At 33.9% G+C, this 16,907-nt stretch overlaps 4 protein-coding genes across 9 annotated transcripts in view; 2 read left to right on the forward strand and 2 right to left on the reverse strand.

Moving 5' to 3' along the window:
• LOC110012931 (protein BIC1-like) lies at window positions 57-494 on the reverse strand. The gene has a single exon (XM_020698068.1). It carries the CDS (start codon window positions 492-494, stop codon window positions 57-59), a length of 438 nt encoding a protein of 145 aa, XP_020553727.1.
• Window positions 2,030-7,468, reverse strand: LOC105174069 (cell division protein FtsZ homolog 2-2, chloroplastic). 6 transcript variants are annotated; one of them, XM_020698006.1, is made up of 9 exons: window positions 7,152-7,443; window positions 6,991-7,068; window positions 6,062-6,787; window positions 4,928-5,227; window positions 4,334-4,424; window positions 3,589-3,713; window positions 3,034-3,126; window positions 2,552-2,617; window positions 2,030-2,482 (listed from the first exon to the last, which is right to left on the reverse strand). In XM_020698006.1, the coding sequence occupies exons 3-9, from the start codon at window positions 6,689-6,691 to the stop codon at window positions 2,351-2,353; spliced, it is 1,437 nt and encodes a 478-aa protein (XP_020553665.1). In that variant the 5' UTR covers window positions 6,692-6,787; window positions 6,991-7,068; window positions 7,152-7,443; the 3' UTR covers window positions 2,030-2,350. The 6 variants fall into 6 exon arrangements, with proteins under 6 accessions (XP_020553665.1, XP_011094343.1, XP_020553667.1 ...); XM_011096041.2 differs by lacking the exon at window positions 6,991-7,068 and having other exon boundaries at window positions 7,340-7,468; XM_020698008.1 differs by lacking the exon at window positions 6,991-7,068 and having other exon boundaries at window positions 2,030-2,473; window positions 7,233-7,446.
• On the forward strand, window positions 7,970-12,400 carry LOC105174070 (protein FLOWERING LOCUS T-like). Its single transcript, XM_011096042.2, has 5 exons — window positions 7,970-7,988; window positions 10,083-10,264; window positions 10,482-10,543; window positions 10,999-11,039; window positions 12,057-12,400. The coding sequence occupies exons 1-5, from the start codon at window positions 7,970-7,972 to the stop codon at window positions 12,278-12,280; spliced, it is 528 nt and encodes a 175-aa protein (XP_011094344.2). The 3' UTR covers window positions 12,281-12,400.
• Window positions 14,629-16,907, forward strand: part of LOC105174211 (protein HEADING DATE 3A) — a 3,179-nt gene continuing 900 nt past the window's right edge. The window contains exons 1-3 of the mRNA XM_011096238.2: window positions 14,629-14,855; window positions 15,103-15,164; window positions 15,981-16,021. Of these exons, the coding sequence (XP_011094540.1) occupies window positions 14,655-14,855; window positions 15,103-15,164; window positions 15,981-16,021 (304 nt within the window). The 5' untranslated portion in view covers window positions 14,629-14,654. The remainder of the gene's footprint in view (window positions 14,856-15,102; window positions 15,165-15,980; window positions 16,022-16,907) is intronic.

Raw genomic sequence — 16,907 nt, forward strand, 5'->3', positions numbered from 1 at the left:
ATATATATATATAGGAGCCATGAAAATCTACTCATCTAGAAGAAGGGATTAGATTACTAGTAATTAGCAACGGTTGGTGTGGCGGAATTGAGCGTCCGTCCTTGTTCCACCAACGCAGCTCTGGCGGACATAACACTGCTGTTTACCAGCGAAGCATCAAAAGCCCCGCAATCAATCCAGTCCTTGAGGAAAGCTTCTTGACCCCACATATCCGGTATCCAAACCCGACCCGCCACCTCTATCCTATGTCTCTGCAGCCTTTCCCTCCCACTACTGCAGCTATTCTCGATTCCCGTCGCTACAGTAACTGTAGTACACGTGTTCTTCTTCTCCTCCTCTAGCATCTTCTTTGGCTGTACAGAATCCGCGGACGATTCAGCTTCTACTGTCTGATGGGATTGTTGAGTTGATCCGTATGCAGAGGAATTGCCGGATGAAAATGGATTTTGGGTTGTTTTGGGCGTGGATTGAGTTTGTTGATTGGGGGGAAGCATGGTACGCTAGGCTGGGTAGTGGTTAATTAATTGTTTGGGCGAAGGGAAGGGAAGATAGTATTTGTGAGAAAGAAGTGGAGGAAGGAAAGGATGCTTTATTGTGTGGGAATGGGAATGAAAAGAAAAAGAAATGAATGGGAGTGTTAGTTTACACGTCAACAACAGAAAGTGTTTGCCTTTGTATGGTATGCCACAACTTTACCAGTCTTTCTGATTCCAATTTCTGTGGTTTCTTCTTTCTTTCTCTGCCACTGCACTGCACTGTCTGATGATGATATGTTTTTCATAGGAAAGGATTAGTGGGTTGGATTGTGAGGTTGATGTTGATTTGAGAAAATTATGAATGATTTTTAAGTATTTTTGGGCCAATGGGAATGAAGAATCTGATAATAGGGAGAAAATGGGTATTTCTAGATGCAGATTGTTTGTTGTGTAAGAAAATCATTTCATGTGAGAGATGTGGACTTGGTTGGAAGGAGATATTCTCAACCTCAAGAATTTGATGAATTTGCCTAAGCTGAGCTGAAGGAGATATATTTTTTTTTTAATTTTAATGACTTTTATGTCTGCCAATTCTTCTCACTCTATTCTTCACCCTCTTTTAGGCCACACAACACTCAAAGCAAGCGTTAATGCAAATAAATGTTATGTACATATGAAATGTGTTACACGCACAGAAATATATTGGTATTCATAATAATAATAATAAATGATAGAAAGTCGATTTGTGGGTCGTAATGGAAATTAGAGTTGATATTGAAACCACTCGAACTTTTATTTTTTATTTTCTTAAAAAAAAAGTATATAAGTTAACTTACATGTACTAGAAACATGCATTTGTTCGTTTCTGGGCAAACGATCTATTCCACTATTTGGCAACTTATGTATTTTGTTTTGTTCTGATTCTTGTCCAGTCTCTTAAATGGATGTAAAAATTCCAATTCATTCAGATGTGATGTTATATTATCATATATAGATTTGTTCCCTTCTTTGAGAAGTAGACTTGTTGTGTTTAAATTGTCCCAAGCAAGTCATTATATATCTTAATTGTGAATGACTTAGAGCGTGACTGTATTTTCGTAACAAGTAAATTAGTACTATCAAGTTGTCAATATATAATGGAATACTACGCCATTTTTAAGTAAGAACATATACTTACTCCCACATTACTTAAATTTAATATAAAAGAATATTGTGCTTTTCGTAAGTAGTAGTTACTACTAATAACAATATTAGTAATAATATTTGACACAGTCACTCCACATGACATGAGATTGTCTCCAATTTTGATCATGTTTGTCTCTCTCATCTTTCGTATGAAAAGACTCGAGGATTGAAATGTTGAAGTGACAAAGCAGTCACATCAGTTTTAGAATGTTGTGTTGTATTATATTGTAGTAATTAAAAGGGTCAACTGTAAATATCAAAATCTATGATGATCGAATTCCAGGCAGGTTAACTATCAAGAAGCAGGTTGAATCAGAACTTGAACTCCGGCGGTAGTTTCTGCGAGACCTGTGATGACACTTAAAAAGTATAGCACCAACTAATCAAATTCATTGACTTGCTCACCATGAAGGATAGGCAAAAATATGCAACTACAGCCTCATTTAGTCGTTTTACAAGATCTCCAGTTTGTATTACTGCTGCTACTAACAAACTTCAACACTCTCCAACTCATACATCGTTATTTTTTCTTTTTAAGGAAAGGTTTGTTCACTGGTTGCTGGTTTTCTTTCTCAAAGCTAAGATTCACATTGCACGAAAACCAAAATCCTGTACAGACACGAGAAACAGCACTCTGAAAAAGAAAGAAGAGATTGGATTGCTTGAAGGCAGCACCCTGTATGAGGGAATTAGGCTCTAGGAAAACGGGAGCGTCCTTTCTTCCTCAAGAATTCCGGAATCTCCACAGAACCGCTTTCTGAGAAGGATGATGGCCGTCTATTGAAACCGAGGTTTGGATCTCCTTGCGCCAGCTGATTTGCCTAGATGGAACATGTGTCAAAAGAGATAGACAGCGAGTGCTTTTGTCGGTTTGAGTGAAGAAGAGATACCTGAACGGCCCGCCCATCACTTTCCTCTTGACGTTTAAAACCAGTGGCAATCAAAGTTATGCTGACCTGAATTTTATTAGCAAAGCAATTTGATCATTACGACAAGTCATATATTGACGTCAAAGTCTCAAGCTCAAGGCGTTTTCCATAGTTCTCATCTGTCAGTAACAACCTTTCTATGTGATCACATGCAACCCCCACAACGATCCACAAAAAAAACGCATGATAAATCGAGATAATATAACATTCCTGAAGAAAAACATCCGCATGCTGATTGGAAATTAGTAAGCTAATCCAGTTTTCAATTATTTTTCACTAGCTCAACATCTTGCCTGCAAAATCATTTCAAGGTTTTGGAAAGAGATTTAAGTGTCAAAAACAGTGAAAATTTTCTGGTAAGAAAGTTTTCTTCATTCCCATATTTCTGGTACAGCTGAGGCAGCTTTATAGCAGTTTTCCATGCTAAAATAGGCAAAACTTACTTGACCACTTATCGACGGATCTACCACAGCACCAAATATTAGGTTAGCACTTGGGTCCACAAGATCATATATGACTTCTGCTGCTGCATTTACCTGTCACACAAATACAAAAACATGTATTAATTACTGTAATAAGAAAAGATAAATTTCTAAAGGAGAATTCCTACATCAACCCAGTATCATAATCAATATGGTCACAATTTTCCTTTTGACACATTCACGGTAATAGGGCTTGAAAATATATAAGATTATGTTGCCCGAAGTTGGAAGTTGAACATGGGCCAAAATTGATACTTATATCATAAGATACAAGGTTCAACTCTCGAAATAAGAAGCATATATCTCAATCAATTTTCTTACGCTCAGTATAAAGTATTACAGTGGATCCATGTCAGGTAAAGTGGATTGCCCAGTAGCTATTCACTTTTCCTTACAGAAGCAGTGTTTTTCTAATGTTGTTACAAAATAGTTCAGAATATATATCTTCAGTCAAAATCTGAACAAGTTTCAGAATGATGACCAATTTCACGTGGGGGTGGGGGTGGGGAAGCCTACCTCAAACAATGTTAGATCACTGCCTCCAGTTATATTCCACACAATTCCAGTAGCTCTCTCTATACCAATATCCAGCAAAGGAGACTGTATGGCATTTAAAGCAGCATCTCTAGCCCTGGTCTTACCTGCATTTAGCAAGATCAAAATATTAGGCTAAAACTAAAAAGTATAAAGGGCATCTGTGCAATAAATTGTTACACAAACATAGAGGTCAGACAAATCAATTTTCATTTCTGATCAGATTCATCTGTGCAAAGGCAACACATTAACTCCCTTTAATTGTTCAATAGTTACATTCACACTTTCCCAAATTTGTCACTCCTATTTCCTTTCTAGGACATCCCGAGATAAGGCTATATTGTCTAAACGAAGGGAGGGATAATGTAATTGCAATACTCATCCAATACGCGCAGCTCTGTTGTACATCGAACACACCTCATTGCTACTTCTACCGACCAGGAACCCAAGATGTTATAATTCTACTTCGTTAGCATTATCAGCTTAATGGTAACAATCATTGAATTGAGTTGAATGAAGTTATACTTTAACTTTTACAGTGTCTGAACAAGGATTCTAGCGAAAATGGGGGGAAAAGGTTGCTCTGCGAAATACTGCAGAAAATAAAGGAATAGGTTTAATCATTAGATAAAAAAAGAAAGCACATTTAGAAATCATTGCATGTGCAAGGATAATACATAAACAAGCAACACAACTAACATGAAACAAAATGGTTTCTTCACATTACCTGTTGCAGTTCCTATTCCCATTAAAGAAGAACCTGCATTAGCCATAATGGCTCGCACATCAGCAAAATCTACATTTACTAATCCTGGTATCTGCAGACAATGCCAAAGAACAATCAATCCCATGACTGGCTTAAGAAACAAAGTGCAGTGAATTTTACACAGGATAAAATTCCACTATAGCACGATTAACAAACTATTTGCATTATCACACATAAAGAACCCATACAGTCACCATGGAACGCAAGCCACCACGTCTGTGAAGTCATAAAGTTGTCCAGATATCTACAGGATCTCAATCTTACACTCGAGCAGCAGGCATCATAAATTTAAATAAAATGTCATTCACATCTTGAATAGAGATGAATTTATTATCATCATAGAGAATCCTTATGTTTATCCGATAACTTTTACATATATTCCAAAAGTATCAGAATACAAAATGTGTAACCGTATAAAATGACGACCTGTCAAGAGCATAGTACTCATTGAATGAAGTGTAAGAATCAAAATAAATAATGATTAAACACATAACCACATGTAAGATTGCCCACATATACAGTCAAAACTGCCAGAATGCACTTAAGCAGCCATACCGTGATTATATCAGAGATACCACGAACTCCTTGCCGCAGAATATCGTCAGCAAGATTGAATGCTTCTGTTACTGGTGTAGACGCAGAAACTGCATTCAGTAGTTTATCATTTGGAATGACAATTAGAGTGTCAACATTTTCTCTTAAAGCTGCAATTCCTTCATGGGCTTGAACGATTCTTCTTCGTCCCTCAAAAGAAAATGGAGTGGTGACTATACCAACAGTCAAAATACCCATAGACTTTGCAACTCCAGCAATTACAGGAGCTCCACCAGTGCCTGTTCCCCCACCCATTCCTGCCTGCACATTTAAAAGATATGACAATGAAACAAGCAGAAGGAGCATTTTATCATACATACAAATTATAATTTGTCACTGGTAAGTGTTTTAAAGGTAGAGATCTCTTGTTACCTTTGAGGCATTTTAATCACAACAGACTTCATGATGTTGAGAAATGATTACTCATTTTCAAAACAATTGGACAACAAGGGCCTACAGACCACCAAACGTACGAGAGTACCCTAAACTAAGTTTCAACTTTCAATACAAAGTTACAAATATTGATTTTTACAGCTATAGAGAAAGAAACAATAGTGTGATTCCAGCAGGCGATGATTATAATCTGATGACGGCCAAACATTAGAAAAATGATAACCTAACTAAAATATTAAGATTCAGGAAGAAAACAGAGAGCTATGCTACTACAAACTATGCGATTTCTAAAGTCTGGTATTCAATTGTCCAGCTGGCCAATGAAAGCATGAGTGTAGAGCCGACAAAGAGATATCTAAATATCAGTTTAGATTTGCAAGAACCAAAAGATATCTTAATAACTACACGTTCAACTGTTCACTTTTAGAACACAACAGCTGCTGAATCATCTTAATGGAGATGGGGTATATTGTGGCTGCTTAATTACTAGTATCTTGGAGATATTGTAACCTGAGCTCGGTCTGGAACAACCATATTCAGTTACCATTAACATGAAAGGATCATCTTGATGCTTGTGAAAAGATGGAATGATATATTAATATAGTCCTACATAAGGGAGAAAATGTGTGAAGGCAAAAATAGAACTAATCATTAGACATTTTGTCCTTCAAAATTATATGTCCAATAAAAAGATGAACTTACAGTCACAAAGACCATGTCTGCTCCACGAACTGCCTCCTCTATAGATTCTTTGCTTTCTTTAGCAGCATTCATTCCAATATCTGGGTTCCCACCAGCACCAAGTCCTCGGGTCAGCTCTAGACCTATCTGCAAGCGATGCTCGGGGAAAACGGGTGACATCCTCATGGCCTGAATATCAGTGTTAACAATCCAGAACTCAACCCCCTTCATTGCACTCTCTATCATACGATTGACTGCATTTGAGCCACCACCTCCAACACCAATAACCTTAATCTTGGCTTCGTTATAATTATTTGAACTTGACGATTCTCTCAAACTCTCAGTAACATCTCTGCTCGAGCTTTCCTGTTTAGGGTTGGTCATTGTAGAATTTGTTCCACCTCGAAGCAGCGACACCTCCGGGTGTAGATTCAGAAATGGGTCCTTACTTTGAAATTGATTAAAACTGTGTGAGTTTGCTGAACATTTGAGCTGAAGGAAATTTGAACCACATTTTTTACTAACACTTGAAAACCCGTTCCTTTCTTCGACCATTTTCAACGGGGAAACTCTGGCCCCAAGGACTGTCAGTACTCCTGTGGGCCTACGAGTATCTGGAGGGGTGAAATAAGGGGATGTGCATGTAGCCATTGATGGAAAGTTTCAAACCGTAGTTGCTTTTACACAATCACAAACGGCGGAAACCTTATCAACTAATTCCCAAGTTAAAGACTTCTTCTTCACTACCTGCAATAGATAAATCAGCAAACCAAAAAGAACCCAAGATAACAAGAATGTACCACATTCAGATTGTACACATCACACCAATTTAAACTACGAAAAAATCCACGAAAACACAAAACCCCTTTTCAAAGTCATTTTAAGAACACCATTCATACACATCGAAGCAATTAGAAATCACCGTATAAAATACAAAGAAACAGGCGTACCAAAAGAATTACAAGCACCGAATGAAAACCCAGATAGAAATCCCCAAAATAACTGCAGAAAGGCCTCGGAACCATAACCTAAGTCAACGCCCTACCAGTTAGCAGGAAAATCCCCCCTCCTCAAATAAAAAAACAAATGAGAGAAGTAAACAAGAAACTACCCGAAGTTGCCCTTTAAACTGCAACAAGAACCCAACGTGAAATCAACATTACGAAATTGAAGCTAGAGTGTTGCTGTTAACCTGAACGCCTTCAGCCGCAATGCAAGGATTTCACGTAATGGGTTTTCAAAATTGATACATGAGAAAAAGGAATAGGGGTTTTAGAGCTGGGATATTTTTTCACTCACCGGGAGACTAGCAGCTGACCACCACCCCCACCCTCACCTCACCTCACCTCACTCAAACTAAAACAACCCACTAAGCATTTCATCAGAAAAGTTAAAACAGAGGAAGAAAAATGAAAGAAAAAATGGGTCATCCGACAGAGTACAGTAAATGGAGCTCTAAATTTCCATCTAATTTCTATTGTAATAATAATTCTTAATTATTTATTAATATTTATTAGTTATTATTAATAATATAATTATAATTGTTGATAATTCAGATTATAATTTTATTGTAATTAATTTATTAAAAAATATTAATATTTTGTATAGAATTACAAAAATATTAAAAAATAGTTATAATTTTTAAATAACGATAAGATAATTACTAGTGAAACAAATTTTAGAAAAACTCGTTCAGTTTATTTTAATATTTTTGAGAGGTAAGGGAGTGGGCCTGGTGGCTCTTGGGTTGGGCTCAAACTAATCCCTTATCACCTTGAAGTTTACTCTCAATTTTAATTATTAATAAAAATTCTTTGATAAAAATTAAATATATATATATATATATGAAAAGAAATTGAGGGAAAGATTAGCATAAATAAATTAAAAAATACAGTCATAACATGAAATTGATTTGAATAATTATCTAAAATGGATATAAACTCACGAGGTATCAAAGTTTTAATTTAGGCATGGGCATTGTTTTTTTAAAATGCCCTTTTAAATTATAAATTATAATTTTATATATATTTTATAATTTTTTAAAATAATTTTATAGATTAATATTCTCTCTAAATTATTTATTTTACTCACTCTCAAATTTTTTTATATTTTTTGAATTTTTTTATTTTTTTTTTAAAATTCAACAGGAGTAAAATAGCAATGTTCATTTCACCGTCTAGGAGTTACATAATTATTTTCCATCTGAGGGGGGTATTTGTAATTATATCAAACATCAGAGGACACAGTTGTAATTTACCCTTACTTGAATTGTGTCTGGCGAATGGGTATTTTGGCTAATGTTATGTAAAAGATTTTATAAATCCAGATATCTTATGGGTTAATTATATTTAGATCCCCTTTAAATTATTTTTTTTAAAAAAAAAATTAAAAATTATACTTACACCCCCTCCAAAATTTCTTGATTTACACCTGACCCTCTTCAATTAGGGTTTGGACACTTATGCAGAACAATTATATAAATTTTAATTTTGCCTCTCATTTAAGATTCTCATTTATATTTTTATACTTATAAAGGAGTAAATGTAATATATCTATATATATGGAGTGAAGTTAATATTATTACATTTTTTCCTTCGTAAGTAAAAAATTATCATATGAAGACGTTAAATGAGGGGTATTATGCAATTTTTTTGGTTGATATCAGCTTTATTTTTTTTTTTTTCGAGTCCTAGCAAAAAGGGATCAGATGTAAACAATAAATTTTCGGATGGAGTGTAAGTATAATTTCAAAAAAAAATTTGGAGAAAAGTGCAATTTTATATTTTCAGAGGACATTTAATTGTAATTAACTCTATCTTATAAGGTGTTTTTAGAGCTTACATTCATTCAAATAAAAGTAATGAAATGTTTAGATAAAACAAGATGATGACATTTAATATGATGTTACTAATGACAATTTTTGTAATTTTTAGGAGTTTTTCTAATATTCTACAAATAAGTTATGAACTCCAGATAACTAATTTCTTTCAGAAGAGTTTATAACTTTGAAATAACGTCTTATTTTTAGAAGTTTATAAGCTCACCCGACAAAAATTACATTTTTAATCCTATAAGATAGAAGAGTTCAACACTTTTAATCCTTTACTTTACAGAATTTTCAAAATAATCACAAAATTAAGAAATTTGATACATGTGGTTCTCTGCTTTATGGAATTTTCAAAAATAGTCCCAAAATCAAGAAAATTTGCATAGTTAATTTGCTACTTTACAGGATTCATGTGACTAAACCTGAAGTTTTCTCAATTTAAATCAATTAGAAGATCTCGTAAAATAGAGAAGTAAAAGTGCTTAACTACTATGTGATGAGAGTAAAGTTGTAAAATTTGCCAAGCCCACCCAGCACATTTTTAACCTTATAGAGCAAGCAAATTAAGACATGATGAATGTAATGTTTATCATGAATCTATATAATCTAATTGGATGTGATAAGAATGCAATGTGGAGTGGAATATATATCTGAATTCTCATGGTAAAGAATCTAGTGTGTTTATCATGAATCTATTCACATGTCTCCTTCAGTTCAGGGATACCTCTCTGTGCGTGAGCATGACTGATTCTTTGTTTCCTGCGTTTGCACTTCTTCTTTTGACCCCTCCATTATACCAAATTAATGCAGACCAAATATCAAAAATGGTTGGCGTCATAAATAACTATTCCAAATGCATGGAATAATATTATCTCTATATCAACAAACATGGAATGATTGAGAGGACCATTACATGCTTTGTACTTTCTTTTAGTTCCATCTTACTTTGGGAAAAGCAGTGTGGGATGCTACCACTACTCGGCCGGGGAGATAGACTGATGGGCTGGACGGATTGATTCTGTGGCCAAACTCCCCTTGCATGCATGCCTTTGCATCATTCCTCATGTCGTCTGGTTTCAGGGAACCTACTATAAATGACAAGGAGCATCTATGCGGGCTTGCTGTAGAGACCAACACATTTTTCCATTTTCATTTGTCCATTCTGTATTTTTCCAATTAAATTCTAGCCACGCAACATGCCAAGACAAATTAAAGACCCTTTGGAAGTTAGTCGTGTCGTCGGAGATGTTGTAGACCCTTTTACATCGTCCACTAGTCTACGGATTTCCTATGGTGGCAGGACAGTGGCTAATGGCTGTGATCTGAGAACTCCCCATGTTATCAGCCAGCCCAGAGTTGAGATAGGGGGTGATGACTTTCGAACTTTCTATACTCTTGTAAGTAATTTTCTCTATTTAAACACAAAAAAAAAAAGAAATAAAGAAAATCATTGTGTATTAAATACTATTTTTATCAATTATCTATATCTATTAGTACTAAAATCTTATAATCAACTTTGTTTAACCAATAATGCTCCAATGTTTTCTTTTAAGTTGGTAGTTTGTTACCATACTTTGCTAGGCAGGAGTTTTAAGTTAAAGCAATTTTTCGCAGGTTTTGGTGGACCCTGATGCGCCAAGCCCTAGCAACCCACACCTAAGAGAATACTTGCATTGGTGAATGCCTCTGGCTCTCCCTGATGCAACTACTCAATTTTCATTTTCTTTTTTTGAAAAAATATCATAATATTTTAAGATATTAATATTACATAATTTTCGTCTTTATTAATTTAAATTTTTTAATGAGTGGTTATTACATTCTATCAGAACTCAATGCCACCCATTTATAATTAAAAAGAAGGTTCAGCGTGCATGATTTATACATAAGAGGAGCATGTTAATTAAAATGTTAATATTAAATAAATTTTCTTTCCGACTCTTTAAACTTTTATGTCTAATACAATTTTATTTTATTTCATTTTTTTATAATGTCGTCTATGTCTAGACGGGGGTTTGGTGTGAACTCCTACCCATTTATTATGCTTAACACCATATTTCTATTTTTTTCTTTTATGACTATTAAATGTGTTATAATAATATGAATGTTGTTGGTGTACTAAATGGAAAAACAGGTTGGTGACAGACATCCCAGGAAGCACTGGCACAAGTTTTGGTGAGCACTCTAACTCATGCAAAGGTATATTATATGGAACAAAACATGAATCCGATGTTTCTCATCGGCCACTACATATGACAAATAAGATTCCTGAAAACCCCTACCCCTTACTTCTATCCTGTACGGACACATGATGCTTGGTGGCTTTTCTTTATCAAAGTTAGTTTGATACCTGCGCCCGGCTTTAAATTCTGCCTTTCTATTGGCTGATTCTTCGTTGGATTCCATTTTACTTACTACTTTTTTTTTTAATCACAAGCTCATAGTTCTGTCCGAATCTCAAATTGAGTGTATGTATTTTGATGTTGGCAAGTTGTCCTGAAGTGATTGGTCTCTTATATAAACTCTAAAACGTCACCCCCTCATCCGAGACTTGCGTCACTTGCATATATATGATTTTCTGCCTTTACGCTCTTTCTTTCCGTATAGAATTATAGCTACTTAAGCCACGTTTTTTTAAATTTAATATAATTATTTAAAAAATTATAAATTACTAATCAATTATTAATCTTTACTAGTAATAATTCTATATTGCTAAGAGATGCATGAGCAAACTATATATTACGAAAAAAGAAGATAATATTTTTTTTCTCACAATTGATAATCTAAAGATCGATTAGCATTAATTATAGAGAAAAATACAAGCAACCCCCTTGTGATATCGCAAATGAGCAAATTACCCCCTTATGAAAAAATAAATAGTAATTTACATCTCTTTACTTTTTAAAATACAATAATTTACCTTCCTATGTTTTTCAAAATGAAGTAATTTACCTCCCTGTATAAGGAGGTAAATTGCTTCATTTTAAGAAGTACAGAGGAGACAAATTGCTATATTTTTTTTATAGGAGTAATATACTCATTTTCATTATCACAGGGAGGTAAATTGCTATTCACTCATTAATTATATATGCATGAAGTTATAATAACTTTTGTGTTTTCACACTAATTATTTAATTTTTACATGGAAAGAAGTGTTGTGTTGTTGCTGATGGTATATATGTACGTGTACAGGAACTGAAGTTGTGTGTTACGAGAGCCCTCAGCCGACGATAGGAATCCACCGCTTGGTTTTCTTGTTGTTCCGCCAACTGGGGCGGCAGACGGTGTATGCTCCGGGGTGGCGCCAGAACTTCATAACTAGAGACTTCGCTGAAGTGTACAATCTTGGCTCGCCGGTTGCCGCTGTGTACTACAACTGCCAAAGGGAAAACGGGACTGGAGGCCGAAGATCTTAGGACAACCGCCCAATACTACTACCTCTCTTTGATATTTATATATATGAAAAGCAAGCAGTAGCGCAGCCACGTTTTCTTAAATAGCCCTTTTTAGTGTTGGGAAAATCATAGGTCAGTATATGGAGGTATGCAATAAACGGAGTATTTTAGTTAAGAAAAGATTCTTATTAGAATCAAATTCAAGTATTATTACGTTGTACTCCGAAATTGGTGTCGGCGGACTGGAGATAAGTTGCTTGATGGACTCAGGACAGGGATGTGCCCTTTCGTTTTTCTTTCCGAGGAAATTAGCCCAAATTCATGAACGTAGCTGCATTTTTAAATATATATATATATATAGGAAAATAAAAAGGCCCAAACCAGAACCAGCCCAAATTTTTGTTGCTTCTTGTGGTTGGAGGATCCAACTCCTCGCTAAGTTTTTTTACCCAAATTAAATTTGATTTAATCAAATAAATTATAAAATAAGTGTGATATATAATTTATTATTTTATTAATTTGTACACCAATCATAAAATAAGTATATTTCACTTGTCATATAATCAAATATAATCTGGTTAGGATTTTCCTTCCACATCCGTCTACCCACGACCACAACTTTAACCAAGAAAAACTTTCTCTAGCCACGAATCCTTCTCCATCACAAACCTAATGATTTTTAAGGATTGGATTAAATTTCCTATTTTAAATCATGTCGTATATATGTATATACATATTGCCACATGTATAAATCTTTATTTAAATGATGGCTTTATACAGATGCTGAGCATAATAATAATACATTAGAGAGATATGAATTAAAATGGAAAGAGAAATAAATAGGAGGGATAAATTAAGTATATATAAATAAATATGATTTGAATAAAGCTAAGAATTTTGAAAAGTAGTATATGCATTGGTGGACATCTTATCTCGTTATCATGGAATGATCCTCTATGTATCATGGAGAGACGATCATCTCATTATCGTTGTTTGCTGTCACACATGTATGTCCACATGAAGGACTTTAAGAGATGACAAGGTTAAAGGAATAATAAAAGGAGTTGGAACAAGTGGAATTCTGGCTATTTTACATTGCCATTTCCTTCTCCATCTACCAAAAGATCCCATGATGCATTACTGGTCCATATCTCTATATTCCTCTGACATACTGGAATATATTGCCAACCCTTCTATGCACTTCACCCTCCAATCTCCTCATGTTTAAACTAACCCTACATTTCCACATTCCTTTCATTCTAATAATATAATCCTATTTTTCCTATAAATTAGGTCTATATATCTCTTGCCAAATCAAGATTCAACATAATACCATATCTTTTTTATATTATTTTTGGATTTTTTCCATCATACATCGACGTACATTTACTTGTTGTGCTACAACACATCGACGTACATTTAATGAACCGTCTTTTGAGTTTGTAGTCGTGGATCCCATATTTCTAAATTCATTTGATACATGAAAACATTTGACAAGTGCGTTATGGAGTTCAGTGCTGAATTGGGTCATATTTAAACTAAACGTAGATTTGAAATTTTGAACTGGAAAAAAAAATTAACCAAAAAAATAAAATAAAATTGCATTTATTGTAAATAGTTATGTCTCTTTCTAAATCAAGATTTGGAAGTCCCACTGAATTTTTTCAGATGAATTTGCTAGCCCTCTTGGACGTACGCATGCTTTTTCTGTGAATTTATTTTAGATTGATCCTGAATGATCTCCACCACACATGATACAGAATCTACATTTAATAAAATACTTTTTTAATTTGTCGTCGATCCAGAGTGCTGCCAAGAATTCTCTCATTTCCACACGCTCAAGTAAGTTGGTTTCTGCAGCATCTAGAAGTGTCAATTTCTCCCAATTGAAATTTTTGTAAGTTGGAAAACTAGTGTTTCTCATTCCATAGACCCCCTTTAATTAAGTGGTACCTTTGTGCTTGAGCATGGTACCTCTTTGTTTCTAGATACCTGACATTGTCAATTAAATCAAAACTTTCTCCCTGCATTAATTATTAATTATAAAAATATAACCGAGCAAATAATAATAATAATAATCTTATATGTATATTTATAAATATATGTCAATAAAGAAGAAAAATATCACTATGAAAACCTAAGTATATATTTCATTTATTTTAATTCTCTCTTACTTTACAGAAAGTAATATGATGCTACGCAAGTCGCGACCACATAATAAGAAGTAGAATGAGGGGCTGGGCAGATTGATTCCGTGGGCACACTCCTTTGCATGCCTTTGCACCATTCGTGAATGTTTCGAAGACCTACTATAAATAGCAAGAAATGTACGTGCTTGTTTGCACTTGTCGAAAATCTTACAAGATTTGGCAAGCCAAACATTCTTTCGAGAAACATGGCAAGACAAATTAGGGACCCTCTGGAAGTTGGTCGTATCATCGGAGATGTTGTGGACTCTTTTAGGTCGTCTGTTGATCTTCGGGTTTATTACGGAGGCAGAATTGTGATTAATGGCTGTGATCTGAGGCCTCCCCAAGTTGCTAATCAGCCCAGAGTTGAAGTTGGGGGTGATGACTTTCGAACTTTCTATACTCTTGTAAGTACTTTCCTCCTATCTCAATAATTTATTATCGTCATTTTATGTATATATATATACACGCGCACAAGTCCTATAATGTCATGTTACACTATTTGTTATTGAAATCTTAAGTAATTACTTCAATTGTTTAACAAATGTTAAACATTTCTCCCTTCTCAAATGTAAGTACAATTTGCCACACGTGCATGCCATTCTTAGGTTATTTTTAAGGTAAACATCAAGTGATTTTTCTACATTTTTGTAGGTTTTGGTTGATCCCGATGCACCAAGTCCTAGTAACCCACACCTACGGGAATATCTGCACTGGTGATTGTCTTTAATTAACTCACCCTATTCACTGAGTTATGTGGGTAACAATATGAAAGAAAAGGTCTTTCTATTAATTATATTATATTTACGTTGATTATTTTGGTTGAATAATTCAATTCATTCATTTAGTTATTTAATTCAAATAGTAATTAGTATTGGGCATTTGGATTGTAAACGAGCCTCTATAGTGCAATGTAAATTCTGTAAAGCACAATTTGTTTTCAATTTTTGAAACAGTATTACAGTGAAAACATATTTAGTTATATGTACTTTCATTGAAAATATATTAAATTGCATAACAGTTTAATATAAAACACAATTGCATTATCTAATCAAACGTAATCTCATTTTCATGCGAAAACTGTACAAAATTAAAAATACGTGTGTTCCACTGAAAACTGAAAATTAAAAATGAAAACATAATTTGTGGTGGGTTTATATTAATTATTTTCATTTTTATTTCTTGTAAAGGACAATACTGTAATTTTTTAAAGGGAAAATTACATCGATCTTTCCAAAAATTCGGTTCAACTATGCCAATATTTTTTATCTTTTATAAATACACATCTATAAGGAAGTATCGATGTACCTTATCTCCAGAGGTATAGGTATTTATAGGTTTTTGCTCCTAAAGAGCCGTATAAATTATAATGACAACAATAAGAGGTGTATTTATAATCTTACAAAGTGTAAAAAATATTTATTTAATTAGACATAATCATAAAAATATAGAAGAAAAATTTACCCTTTTTCTTTTCTATTACACATTTTTTAACACATCATTAATGCCTTTCGTGCATTACATGAAATTAGGTTGGTTACTGACATTCCAGGAAGCACTGGCGCAAGTTTTGGTGAGTACTTTCATGTTGAATTAATTTTTCTATTTTAAATTTTAGAAATAATTATACTCTCTCCTCTTAAAATTTGTTATAATTACACATAAATTTTATGTAGTTTGAAAAATTATATCTAGCACATTTAAGATTTGCTTCCAGCTAATAAATAAGTCCTTACGTTAGTCATAATTCCCTAAATTTGCTGATATTAACAAAAAAAATAAGAAAAAATCTATAATTACCCTCGATTGACTTAGTATTGATTTATTACAGTTCAAATAATTTTTTTATGATCAAATTACCATCATGCATCTTCACGTGTTACTGCATGTGAAGTATATTTTCACCGTTATAAGGGTAGTTTAGTTCGAAAAAAAATGTTTAACCCACAATAAGTCAGTAATAAGCCAATATAGGATAAATATCAATTTTCATTCAGTTTTTTTTGTTAATAACAACAAATTTAGTGAATTTTGAGTAACGAATAAACTTATTTGTTAGGCAGAAGCAAACTTTATGGATATTAAATATAATTTCTCAAACTATAGGAGGTTTTTGTGTACTTAGACCAAATTTTAAGAGAGAAAAGTGTAATTATCCCTAAACTTTACTGTGTTTTTATTTTGATTAATACACATGATGTGTATAAAGATTTTTGCGCTCTCTCAACAATTTTTTTTTTCAATTTCATGCTATATGATATCAAATTAACATTAGAACATTCCACCTTTCCCATGTCTCTCTTGGACCACTAATATCATAAACAGGGAAAGCTATCTAAAGATTCTTGAAAACCTTAATCTTGTAGAATTCTTTTGTACGTAAGCAGATGGGTGTCGGGTGAGTTCGGGTCTCATTCCATATCCCTCCCCCCACCCCCCCCCCCCCAAAAAGAGTGAAC

This window comes from Sesamum indicum, linkage group LG11, assembly GCF_000512975.1.
Source record: "Sesamum indicum cultivar Zhongzhi No. 13 linkage group LG11, S_indicum_v1.0, whole genome shotgun sequence".
Lineage (NCBI taxonomy): Eukaryota > Viridiplantae > Streptophyta > Magnoliopsida > Lamiales > Pedaliaceae > Sesamum > Sesamum indicum.